Source organism: Balaenoptera acutorostrata, chromosome 7, assembly GCF_949987535.1.
Source record: "Balaenoptera acutorostrata chromosome 7, mBalAcu1.1, whole genome shotgun sequence".
NCBI lineage: Eukaryota > Metazoa > Chordata > Mammalia > Artiodactyla > Balaenopteridae > Balaenoptera > Balaenoptera acutorostrata.
The window spans coordinates 8063420-8077083 of NC_080070.1; the positions used below are offsets into that span (position 1 = coordinate 8063420).

At 44.6% G+C, this 13664-nt stretch overlaps 1 protein-coding gene across 1 annotated transcript in view; it reads right to left on the reverse strand.

The window, feature by feature from the left end:
* Nucleotides 1-13664, reverse strand: part of CNTNAP2 (contactin associated protein 2) — a 1523154-nt gene that overhangs the window by 170235 nt on the left and 1339255 nt on the right. Inside the window, exon 19 of the mRNA XM_057550506.1 lies at nucleotides 1986-2222. Coding sequence (XP_057406489.1) covers nucleotides 1986-2222 — 237 coding nt within the window. The remainder of the gene's footprint in view (nucleotides 1-1985; nucleotides 2223-13664) is intronic.

The following is a 13664-nucleotide window of genomic DNA, read 5'->3' on the forward strand; positions in this document are numbered from 1 at the left end:
CATGCTTTGCAAATGCACCGAGTGTTCTAGAGGCCTCTAAGCAGGGCAGTGGCGAACTCCGGGTCCAGCATCAGACACCTGGGTTCAGGAACCCCAGTTGTGCTATCACCAGCTGAGTGTGCAAATCACCGAATCTCTCTGCACTCCAGCCTACCACCTGCAGGAAGAGGGTAAGAATGGACTCTACCTTACAGAGTGTGTGCTCTTGGGAATTAATGCATGTGAAACCCTTAGCACAGCTTCGGGCAGCCTTACACGGTAGCCATTAGTATGGAAACGATTAGTCAAAACCCCTGCGCGTGACAAAGGCCCACAGACACATGCGTGAGTGCTCGCAGGGGCCGGTGCAGGCTTGGGGGTGTGAGTTACTGGATAGAAGTGGGACCAGATTTTAACGTGGCAGAGGCTTGAGAAGCAGACGATACAGCATCTACCGAGGCGTGTTCCTGACAGTCTTGACCAGCTAGAGGCGAGAACCATCCTCCCTGCCCACTGAGGAGAGGTTGGGGCATGAGGGTGGAGAACAACAGTGCATTAAACAGCTATTTAATCTGATGCAGGAGAAAGAAACTGAACACGTGACCTTCCAGAGAGCAGGGGTGTACTCTTTTCTACTTCCTCACTTCCTGATTTAACTGTTTTTTTCTGATGAGAACGGTGACACGATCATTGAGAGCATTTGACATGTGTAGAAGAGTATTACCCAGGAGAAACAAATCAACTACCCAAACAAACAAAGATACTTTGTGCTCACATTATTGCTTTTTTTTTTCCTATCCATCTTTTTTACAGAGCTAAACTGATATTGTACAGTCAAGGCTGTATCATGCCTTTTTTTGGTTTCATATAATATTACATAAAAATTTTCTCCATGTCATTAATTACTCTTCATAAATATTATTCTTAATGGATACACGATAGTCCATAAAATGGTGATTCCCTCTTTTACTAACCATTTTCCTAAAATTTAACTTCTAGGTCCTTTCCAATTCTTATTTTCATAAATAACATTATAAACTATGATGAACATCTTCACGCTGAACCTTTGTCTGATTTTCAGCTTCTTTCTTCAGAAATAATCTCTGAAAGGGAAAATCCTAAAGAACATTTTTTTCCCACCCATCTTTTAAACTAACAGAGCACTGCCCAGAGAAGTTTAAGAATTTACTATTTTATTAACACTCAAGCTGAATTGGGTTAATAATAATAATTTTTAGTTCCCACAGAAGAAAATCTTGATCTTTAAGATGCTACAACACTGGAATAGCTGTCAAAAAAGGCTGCAGGACCTACTAGAGAATGGACTTGAGGATACGGGGTGGGGAAGGGTAAGCTGGGAAGAAGTGAGAGAGTGGCATGGACATATATACTCTACCAAATGTGAAATAGATAGCTAGTGGGAAGCAGCCGCATAGCATAGGGAGATCAGCTCGGTGCTTTGTGACCACCTGGAGGGGTGGGATAGGGAGGGTGGGAGGGAGGGAGACGCAAGAGGGAAGAGATATGGGGATGTATGTATATGTATAGCTGATTCACTTTGTTATAAAGCAGAAACTAACACACCCTTGTAAAGCAATTATACTCCAATAAAGATGTTAAAAAAAAAAAAAGGCTGCAGAGCTTCAATCGTTAAAGAGCAAGACGAGGGAGGGAGCCTCCACGTCTCCAGCCTGTACAGTCTCCCTGGGGAATGAGAGAGGTTTGCTCCGTGATAAACCTAAATATTTTTATTTGTAAAAAAGAGATCTTAAAACTCCAAGTATCATAGAACTCAAGTTTTCAGAGAGGAAATGGACTCAATGTTTGGCATGTTTATATGCTTCAGAACTGCTTAGATTTCTCTGAAAGATCATAAGTCCATTTGTATATTCTAAAATCGGATGCCTCTTTTAGTCGCACTGACACTCCTGGCTTAGTGTATATTTGGAGATGGTCCCCGATATTACAACCCTGAAGGGCAGAAGGCTAGGCATTCTCGTCCTTACCGGTGGGTTTGACGAGAACTGCCAGGAAGTCGGTGGTGAAAGAGCTGACGTAGAGGAGGATGCAGGGTGCCTTGGTGGTGCTGAAGCTGAAGCGGATCTCCTCGCGGGCCAGGTCCGGGGCCCCATGCTGCGGGTCCCGGGAGTTCTCCGACCTGCCGCCCGATTCCTTAGCACCGGACCCGGGCGCCTGGAAGTTATACCGCAGCCACATCCCCTCTTCAAAAAAGGCACCCACATCTGTTGAAAAGGAAAGGGAAAATGGAAAGGTGAGAAGTCCGAGGCTAATACCACCAACCATTTAACCTGGGTAGACGGTGAGCTTTGTCGTGGCCGCTAAGGCCGTTCCTGGAGGGCGGACCGACTCCAGGAAGGGAACGTCTACGCAGATGGACGTTGTTTCATCAACACGGATATGCTACCAAAAACAAAAAAGCAGTGTAACAGAGTATAGCAGTCTATCAACTTAAAACGTAGTAGCTAAATTAAGAAACGTTAACTCATACCAGAAAAAAGTTTCACGTTTAGTACTTAGACCAAATAACTAATTTCGGTTGAAGAGAGATGCTGAGAATAAAGGCAGTGGCATGGTTAGGGAACTGTTGACCGACACCACCCGCTTCGGCCAGACCCGCTTCCCTGCGCTGTCTCACAACAGGAGGTCCCGATAAGGAACATGGTGCTGCGGAAAACTAGCCGGGAGGAGACGATCAACCTCTTAGAATCCTTGGCGCTGGAATCCCTCCTGGCTGAGCGATGCGCATGCCATCAGGGAGGACCCTGAGTCAGACCAGATACGGGCCAAGCAAGATGACTGGCCAGAGACAACCGGGAAACTAACCCCATCACCAAGCCATGTGGCAGAGCAGTTCTCCGGGGTTCCCTTACCCTGCTGCTCTCTGCCTGGGCGCCCCTTCCCAATAAAGTCTCTTGCTTTGTCAGTACATGTGTCTCCTTGGACAATTCATTTCCGAGTGTTAGACAAGAGCCCACTCTCGGGTCCTGGAAGGGGTCCCCCTTCCTGCAACAGTATCACATGAACCACTAATTCAAGGAACTCATGGGCATCTGCTGAGAGATCGGAGTTGCTTTGGATGTTCACCCAGGAAAGCCCTTGGTGAAACCCTGATGGAGTCCTGGGAGGCTTTGGGTATATCTTCAAAAATCACAAGACATGAAGATAGAGGGAACTGGGTTCAAATTTGGTGCTGCCCTTAATTGGTTATGCGGCCTTAGAAGTCGCTTAGCCAGCTTCTCTAGGCCTCAGTATTTTACACGTGAAAGAGAAGTAATAACAGTGAGAATTACAAAAGATAATTAAAGTAATTAGCACATAATAAATAGTACCTATTATTATTATTAAGAAATTAGAAGAAAGGTCACCCATCCTTCAGCGGTTTTTTCCTGTGGCCTAATCAATGCTAATTAGTTTTTAATCATTGCCTGGCAGACAAGCTCCTGCTACAGTTTCTCCATTGTTTGCTCCATGTTCTAAAATCACCTCCTGACTCCCTGTGAAAGGCTGGGGCAGGCTAGCAAGGTTTGCTTGGCCTTCACAGTTACTGTTTCATTGCCTTCTGCACATGACCTTGAAAGCATTTCCCAAACTTCTTTGCCCGTGGAACCTGTTACTCTCGTAAGACTTGACATCCCACTAAACTAACATTACACAGAATGTATTTTGTGAAACATCCGCTCTACATTATAATGAATAGGAGAGGACCAATGTTAAGAGGATTCTTTCCTCTGGGAATTCTGAAGTGTGTTCTTGTTAAAGAAGCCTAGCACAGAGAGTCAGCAGCACAGTGGGCTGATTCCGGGTCTGCAGTCAGACACCTGTGGCTAACCAACCCTGCTAACGTGGTCAGTGGCTTGAAACTCTCTAAGCTTCAGCTTCCCTCTCTGGAACCTGGGGCCTCAGGTTGTCGTGAGGATTAAAGAACCCATGGAAGATACTTAGCCTGGTGCCTGGAATATATGATAAGTGTCCAATAAAGATTACTTAGTCATATTACAAAGACAGGTTAGCACTTTCTACTGAGGGCCGCAGATGCCACCTTGACCCCCACCTCACATGATCACACACGTGCACCACTCCACCTGGCACTGCTGCAGAGGCTGCCACGTCCCGCTTCCCACTGAGCTGTGGTGAAGAGCTCAGTTAACTACAAGCTCTCAACTGTGGGCAGTACTGTTCTCCTCCTGGCCCCCCACCCAAGGGCTTTCGCAAATGTGTGTGTCTGTGTGTGTGTGTGTGTGTGTGTGTGTGTGTGCGCATACATGGAGGGTACTATTGGCATTTGGTGGGTGGGGGTGAAGCCTGCTGAGTGTCTTGTGACATATGGGACTGTCTCACACAATTAAGAATTGTCCTGCTCAAAATGCCTAGAGTGTGTTCGCTGGGAAACACAGGATTAAACAGATACTTAATCCACGCTAGTCACTGCAGACTCATCAGGATGTAAAGATGCAGCAAATGCATCAACGCCTTGAAGAGTGTTCTGTCTGAAACTGAGCAGGACCCTGTGGGGCTCCTGGGCACAAAAGCCTTTCTGTGGCCCCTTCCTTGGGTTCCAAAGTGCAGGTTCAAACAATTGCTGATCAGGGAAGGGAGGGTATGCAGAGACCAGGGAAGAGCAGTCAAGAAACAACAGTGCAGCCTTGGGGCAGGGTCCTGGCTCCCCTCAAGGGATACACAGAACAATACCTTTGCGCTCTTCTGCAGAACCAAGGCCCCCACCAAATGGAAGATGTTAACTACTGATGATGCCCTCTTCATTCCAGAGAAGGTCACAGCTCGCCCATCGTCACCTGACACCAGATGACCTCTGGACTGAAGGAATGCGGGCCCTGCATGCACCCTCATCCTTATCAGCAACCCCGCCCCTCGACCGTGAAACTCCTCACAAACCCCCCTGGGTTGGGACACGCTGTTTTGAGGACATTAGCCCGCTCTGGCCCCCTTTGCCTGGCAAAGCAACAAAGCTATTCTTTTCTACTTCACCCAAAACTCTGTCTCTGAGATTTAATTCGGTGTAGGGGTACAGAGGCCAGATTCAGCTTCACGTCCAGCGGTTGGTGTAGAGGAGACACATCGACACTTTGAACACAGTGTGGTGAGAGTTATGGTGGTTTACTTGGTAGGTTATGTGAGAAGAACCCCCCTCTTACTGCCTGGAGGATCCTGAGTTGACTTTTCCACTCTCTCAGCAAAGAGAGTGGAATTGATCACCAGCTGCATGCCAGGCACTATGCCGGGTGCTGAGGTCACAATCTTTGTTCTCAAGGTGCTCTTGATCTAGAGGAGAATTTAGGCTAACAGACATCATCAGAAGGCAGTGTGCTCAGTACAGGATCAGGTTTATATAGGGGGCACTTGGAACAACAGGGGTACCAGCCCTGTCTCCAGGGCTCCAGGAAGACTTCCCCAGTGAAAAGACATTGAAGTCGGGACCCAAAGAGCCAGAGGCGGGTCGCTATGCAAAGGTGAAGATGAAGACCAGCCGCTTTCTAGCTGAGGGCGCAGCGTGCAAACAAACTTAGGGGCCAGAGAGTCTGCAACGTGAGCATCGTGCCCCCAGGTGAAATTCACATGCTCCTTTTTTTTTTTTTTTAAAACAATATCAGTTGTTCACACAAGACTCACTAGGCTCCCACTACTGCTGGGAAAACAGTGAAGGAGACAGAGGTGATCCTTACCCTCAGTAGTTCAGATCCTAGTGGGACAGACGGACATTACTAGGACTGGCTTATGTGACAGCGTCTAGCAGCTGGTGGGGCCGGGAGCATTCGGGGAGAGCAGGCAGGCAGGCCGCCCGGAGCAAAGACACCAAGGGGTGTGTTTTGCCAGCAGAGAAGTTCTACCAGAGGATGCAGGGGTCAGCATCTGGGAACAGGTTTGGGCCAAGCAGGAGAGAAGAGGTAGACCTGGGGCCTGGAGAGAGGGAGGGAGGAAGGCTAGAGATCAAGGCTGGAGGGTTTGAACAAGACAGAGGTGAGCAGACAGGGCTGATGCACAGGGAGGGAAAAAACTTATCGGGCCCTTGAAACTCAAGACTGAGGAGCGCAGCACCTGGGCCTGGGGGTGGGGGTGGGGGTTCTGAGCAGCAGAGCTGAGGAAGCAGGTAAAGCCAAGGAGACCACAGGCACCTGAGCCACAGATGCAGCGCCTCGCCGGTGAGACCCTAAGCTCTCTCGGGCCAGGCTCTCCCCAGGTATTCTGCTCCCAGAGAGAGGGCAGAACTGAGTCCCTGACAGCACTTCTCAACAGGCCTGGGAGTCTGTTAAAATGCTGGTGCTCAGGCCCAGGCCCAGATTTTAGCTCAGAGGGTCTGACTCAGAGGGTCTTGAGAATCAGCACGTGTAAGAGGCGATGCTTAGGGACACACGAGTCTGAGGTCCTGGGAGCTGGAACTGAGGCAGGATAATGCGCTCGGTGGGGCTGCTGGGCGGTCCTGCCTGGGGGAGAACTTACGCTTTTCTCAGATAAACTGGCGACGAGCATTCCAAGGCAGATCATAAAGGGAAATTTGGAAAGCTAGGTATTTTGGATAAACAAATAAAAAATATGCCATAGAGAATACTTTTGGTGTATTTCAGAGTCATCCATCATTAAGAAGCTTTAAGGATTCATGCCAGTATGGGAGGAAGAGATATACCACGCTTAAAAGTGTTGCTCTGAAACCACATCGTAACCCGACTGTCAAAGCGGGGCCTGGGAGTGCTGTGAGCCATTTAAGGTTCCAAGAGGCAGAATTACAGCTGTTATTTCATTGTTTCAGATCTTTTTAAGGAAATGCCAAATCGGAGTACTGTGATTTCATTTAGGAAAGTAATATTCCCGTCCCTTCTGAATGAATAATTAAAATAATACTTACTTCACAAGCCCCAAGTAACATCTTTTCCCCCATTAAGTGATCAAAAAGTTGATTTAGAATGCTTGATTTAAGGTTTTATACTAATATGAGATAGTTTAATTTTTGATATTAATTTTTTTTGGATAAAAAAATGATAAATTTTGGGTCTAGTTATTCTAAGATATATTATGAAGGAGATTTGTTGAGTTATGTGTCTCAAAATTTTGAAATACATTATGCCAGACTTAGGATCATAAAGGTCACAGGGGTCTGGAAGCAGACAAGTAATCTTGTCTTAACCATTTCTTGGTCTTCAAAACGGATCATATGTAAATTACCCCTGATTGTGGAAAGTAAGTTTGGAAATGTTAGAAATAAAATCCACAAACCATACATCCCAGAAAAATACCACTAAGGTATTCTCCCCTTTGTCTAACCAAATCCCTGATGCTCACAGTGGAAAAACAAACAGCTGGCACCCACCCCTGTAATTAAATTGCTCCTCATCTTTTTCTCCTCCAAGTTCTATAATTCTATTCCTTTCATCTTTTCACTTAGGATATGTTTTGCAACCTATATTTTTTAAATAGACATGATTCTTTCTGTTCTCTAACTTCCCCCTGAGGACCCAGAATTGAAAGCCCCCAACTCACAGATGGGTTCTTTTCCAAAAGTTTATTTTAAAGTCAGTAACTTGCAACTTGGAACTATTTTCCCATAGAAACAATGCTTTAAATGATGGTTGGTTTGCCAGGAGAGTCTACAAATGCTGAATCACTCTGGATGGGTAATAAAAGATAACTGAAGAGTGACACTGTGTATTAGTAATTAAAGCAGAAACAACAGCAACAACAAATGTTAAGGTGTATTGTGAATGTGAGAACCCCAGGGAACCATGTTCCCACAAGGCTTTCATCTAACTTATCCAGGAGTGTGCTGGTAAACGTTACACAGCTGGCTCTCCTGGGGGGAAAGCCTGATTTGTGGTGTCCGCCTATTCCCACTGTGTAAACACTCCCACCTTGGCTGATTTCAAGTGGCCAATGTGGCATCACTAAGAGATGATGGAGTTGGGAAGAGATGTTCACAGTTGGTCTACCAGCCTGTGTGAACTGCCTTCACCCACTGTCACCGACCCAGTCATTCAAGCAAACCACCTTTACTGAGCCCTCATCTTGGCAGGTGTGTTAGGCTGCTCAGGCTGTTATAACATATTACCATAACTGGGTGTTATAAACAACAGAAATCTATCCTCACAGCTCTGGAGGCTGTAAATCCAAGATCGAGGCGCTGGCTGGTTCAGTTCCTGGTGAGAGGTCTCTTCCTGGCTTGCGGACACATTTTCTTGCCATGTGTGCACATGGCAGAGAGAGAGAGAGCTAGCTCTCTGGTCTCTACTTCTGAGGGCACTAATCCCATTATAAGGGCCCCACCCTCATGACCTCATCTAAGCCTAGTTATAGTCATCCCTTGGTATCCATGGGGGATTGCTTCCAGGACACCCCTCGGATACCAAAATCCTTGGATGTTCAAGTCCCTTATATAAAATGGCATTGTATTTGCATATAACCTACATACATATTCCTGAAAACTTTAAATCATCTCTAGATTACTTATAATGCCTAGTATAATATAAACACTATGTAAATAGTTGCTGGTGCATGGCAAATTCAAGTTTTGCTTTTTGGAAATTTCTGGAGTTTTTTTTTTTTTCTCTAATATTTTTGATCCATGTTTGGTTGAATCTATGACTGTGGAACCTACAGGCATGAATGCTGACTGTACCACCGAAGGCTCCACCTCCAAAACCACAGCACTGCGGCTTAGGGCTTCAACATATGAATTTGGTTGGGGGGGGAATGCAAACATTCAGCCCATAATAGCAGGCTTCCTTCTTTTTAGCTCCTGCTGTAACCAAACTTTAATATTTGCTTCCTCCTTCCTGCCTTCCAAAGCTCTCTTCTACTTTGTCCCAGTTACCCTGGATCCTGAAAGCTCTGTTCAGCCTCTATAAAATTTAGGAGAAATTTCTGCAGAACAGACACCGCAGCCCCAGCCTCAGGGTCATTAAACTCTTTCATGGCTGAATTCCACTGATCAGAATGATCACTCTCATTAACTGGTTTTTAATTATTATCGAGTAAAAAAAGTTAAGTGAATTTTATGGAGCTCTGCTCCTAGAGACCTTGGACGTCACCCTTCTGCATGTTTCCCGATTTTGAATCAGGCCCGGTTCCTTCCAGGGCAATCTGCAAGGCTCAGTTATGTTTAAACTTATTTCCTATTCTACTCCCAAGGTCCCGCTATCCTGAAATACAACCAGTTTCTCTCCTGGCCTTGTATCGGCAAAATCTGCTTTTTCTCTCCAAGTGTACCACTCTGAATTTCCCTCCTGACTTTTAAAATTCTGTTTATTTGATGTTTTCTTTAATTTACTATAATCATTTTGGGCCAACAACATTGGACGCAGATGGGTTAATGTTCACCTCTACTTATTCTGTTTCCCCAGGTGAATACATGTCTATTGTAGCCATTTCCCACCATTCTTTCTAAAGGTCAGGGCACTGCCAGGTCAGTTTGTGTGTAATAAATTTCAAGTGTGTGAATCCATACAAAGGAGAAAAATACCAAAGAAAAATCTCATACATTTAGCCTGAATGGTATGTGCTACCCATGAGACACAAGTGTGAAGTTTATTAATGGAAACACATCAATAAACTATATGTTCTATGAGTTGACTATGTAGGAGCCAGGGGGCCTTCTCACTTGGAGTTTAAGAGCCAACAGCACTGAACAAATTTACTACAGTCTTAAACTGGAAGACAGTCTGCATCCAGAATTTCCAGGGTCATGCTCCTGAAACTGTTAATAAGCATTACTGGCATATATGGCAGTTAACAGGTTAGAATGCTTTTGGGAGAGCAAGGGAGATGAGGATGCCACTCCAGCAAACTTCAGCTGAGACATCTATAAGGGATTAAGGTGGTACCAGCGGAGGGCAGGAATCAAGAGGTGTCGGTTTTAGTTCTGATGTTGCCACCAAGTAGCTCTACGACCCTGGTCAGGCAAGTCACTGAATTGCTGTGGACTTTAAATCATTCTCATCTTAAAGACTGAACCCATATCAATCTGGCTAGCTCCCAGGCTTTCCCATATTTTCTTTCAAATATTTATTAAGTGCTTTATTTAAGCCATGAAGCTATTAGATATTGAACAGGGAGTAAATGATATTTAAGTTAATTACTGAGGGAGAATGAGATGTAACTGGGATTTGGGGGTAGGGAAAGCATTCTAGGAAGAGAAAAGAGCATGTGCAAAGGCCCTGAGGAAGGAGGGAATATTAAGGAGCAATGCAATCAAAGTCAGGATGGCTAAAATTCGGGGGCAGGTGGCAGGAAGAGGCTGGTGACAAAGGGAGTGGCATGTTGAGGATTTTTTTTGTATAGAAAGTAATGGGCAGCCCGGAAGGGGTTTAAGTAGAGGTGACATAATCTGATTTGCCATTTTAAAAGATCATTCTGGCTGCAGTTTGGTGAAAGGATTGGAGGGAGCGGAGAGCATGTCACTCCTGAAGTTAAATTTCATCCCTTTTCTTAACATTTGGGATATCATTTGGAGGGGGAGCCACTAGAGACATTTCAGAAAATCTGTAAATCTTCTGAAACTTCAGGTGAAAGTAAGTAAGTGTGTATGCACTTTTCTGGGGAGAGGGTTAATAGTTTAAATAAAATGTCATGACCCCAACCCCCCAAATTTGAGGAAAAAATAATAAAAATGAACTCACTCCTTTCTCGCTCAAAATGATCCACTGAGGCGCTCAGTGTCGTTAGGCTCTGTGCTGGATGATGACTCAAGCCCCAGAATGACCTCCCTTACCCTCACTATCTGGACCTGCTGCTTCCTAGCTGCATCTCCTGTGCTCTGCTTGTGGTCCTGCCTGATTGGCTTACTGGCTTTCACACCTCCACTTCCTTCTCATCCATTCCATTCTATTCCTTACTCACTATTCCTGTCAGGGTAAGCACCAGCTCCTTGCTAAGAGCCCCATGCAGTGTACAGAGCTCTCCTAAGTGCCCTCCCAGCTCTGTGTTATAACTTCAGTCCAACGCAGGTAACCTTGTTCGCATTGAACTGGTAAACATTTCTTGGACTCTTACTCTAGGCTAGGCCCATGCTGATAACAAGAGCAAACAAACCGAGGCTTTTCCGGGAAGGAGTCCGCAGTTGGTTGGGAGACCATCAGGGGAGCAGAGCTTGAGATTTAGAATCACAGTGTGTGTGGGCGGAAACAGCAGGGGAGAGACGGGCTCTCTCAGGGGTGGGTGAGGGAAGGTCTGGAGGACACGCTAGGAAGGGGACTCTGAGTTGGGTACCGACAAACAACCACGTATCTGCGAGACTCGCAAGGCGGCAAGGGTGCTCCTGGGGAGGACGAAAGCGTGGACAAAGCACAGAGGAGCGGAGCGGCACGGGGTTCGGGAACTTCTGTCAGCGCGTCGCAGCCTCGCTGTACTTTAGAAAAATGTGTCTGCGGCAAACTCTCAGAGATTCTGACTGAATTGGTCTGGGGAAAGGCCTGCCTGTTGGTATATTTCAGGTATATTTCAACATTTCCTGGGATGACTCCAATGTAATCCATTTAATCGATGGACCCCTCGAGCTCTACTGCTCTAGGCGTTGGGTCTAATTCAGTGTCAAGTGCGGGGCGGCAGCTGGCAGAAGGTGCCGGTAGGAAAGAAGGCACAAGGGAGGCTGCAAAGGGTCTCCAATCACCTGTTTTCAAATCTTTTAGGAGAACACTATACTTTGAAATAATTTCAAATGTAGAAAAAAGTTGCAAAATTAGTACAGAGAACCTCCATATCCTGCATATCCAGACTCCCTAACTTTTAACATTTCACCACATTTCTGTGTGAACACACACATACACATAATATACATGTATATGCAGACACACACACACACACACACACACACACACACACACACACACAGACTAACTCCTGAAACCATATGAGAGCAAGCTAAGTCAAGAAACCAACAGTAACACAATATTGTCCCATTTCTGGGAAAAATGTATATACAGACACAGATACTTATATACACACAAATAGCTTTAGAGAACCATCTTGAGGCTACATATACATGTATGCATATATATATATATTTCCATGTAGAAAGATTTTTGCAAATAACCAGGCAACGCAGGGGGCCCACCTCTTTCATCCTGGGAAGGAGGAGAGGGGAGAGAAAGGGAAGGCACGGAAGGGGCGAGGAAGCTGGGAGCTGAATGCCTGAGTTACACATCTGGATCCTCACTAGAGTGTGAGCCTTTTAGGATAAGAACTCTGCCTGGTAACCTCAGCCAGCCCCTGGCATCCAGCAAATACACAATAAATATTTTTTGAATTGAGTTGAATAGAATTTGAATTTTTTTTTATAGCAACAGTATATTCTTTAACTAGTTGATCTGCACTGACCTTCCTTAGCTGACAATTTTTTCAGTCTCATTCCTTTTGTAAAGTGGGCTTCTTGAGAGAAATGCTCTTCCATCAACTTAGACATAATCATTAATTAAAAGAGAAGTTTATTAATGAAAGTGTTACGAGAGGCATTCAGAATAATGTATCCAAAAGAATTAAATGACTTACAGCTTAACAGATGTTCTTAATTTCTACTGTTTTTTCTCCCTTTTATTGACTTGGTAAGTGGGAACATATTTTGACAGATTGGTTAATTGGTTGAATAGCCTTAACAGGCAAAGTTGTCCCCAATCAAATGTCTCTGCCTCATTTTACCTCTGCTCTGCTAACTTCATCGTTTGCTATGAAGCTACGGCTATTAGGAATTATTTGTTTCTTTGTAAATTTATTTACTTGCATAATTTGTGCCTGTGCCAGATACAAGGAACATTCTATTGATTCTATTCATTCTGTTGATAAGTAGCAAGTTGCTTCTTCTCTGCTCTATACTTAACACTACACATCCCATATTTTCTTGCTTGCTCAGCTGATCTGAAGAGCCAAATAGAATTCTTGACCATAGGGTCCCTGAAGACGAGCACTGTTTTTAATTCACTGCTGTAGCCACAAAATCTAGTGAAAGGAGGCACTCATTGAAAGTTTGTTGATTCAATGAGTACACTTTTGAATTGGAGCCAGATACACGTTTACACGCCATAAGGAAATGAGCTTCTATTGAACTCCTGCTATGTGTCAGACACAAAGGGCAATTTTTATGTATTATTTAATTTAATTTAATTTAATTAAACAGCATGTTTGAGATAGATGCTATCATCCTAATTTTACAGATAAGGTAACAGATATTGGGGAGTAATTTGCCCAACATCGTCCACAAAGTGATTTGTTTACCAGCTTCTTGTTTAGGAATTTTATTTATTTATTTATTTAAGTTTTTATTGAACTTGTTACAATGTTGCTTCTGTTTTATGTTTTGGTTTTTTGGCAGCAGGCATGTGGGATCTTAGCTCCCCGACCAGGGATCGAACCTGCACCCCCTGCACTGGAAGGGGAAGTCTTAACCACTGGACCGCCAGGGAAGTCCCTTGTTTGGGAATTTTAAAAGGAAACAATCAGGTGACCACTGATTGCTTATTACCCGCCAAACATAAAAATACAATTGATTCTTTAAGTTGATAAAATTCTGTTTTCTTTACCAGCTAAGACCTTAATAGAAAAGAATGACCAGAAAATCCACAAATGTCCTAATACTTATGATAACCTTTTGTTAATATTAAAATGATTTCTATTTTGATTTTAAAAAGCCACACCTCAAGGTCGTGGTTGACTGTAAGATTTGAGACATT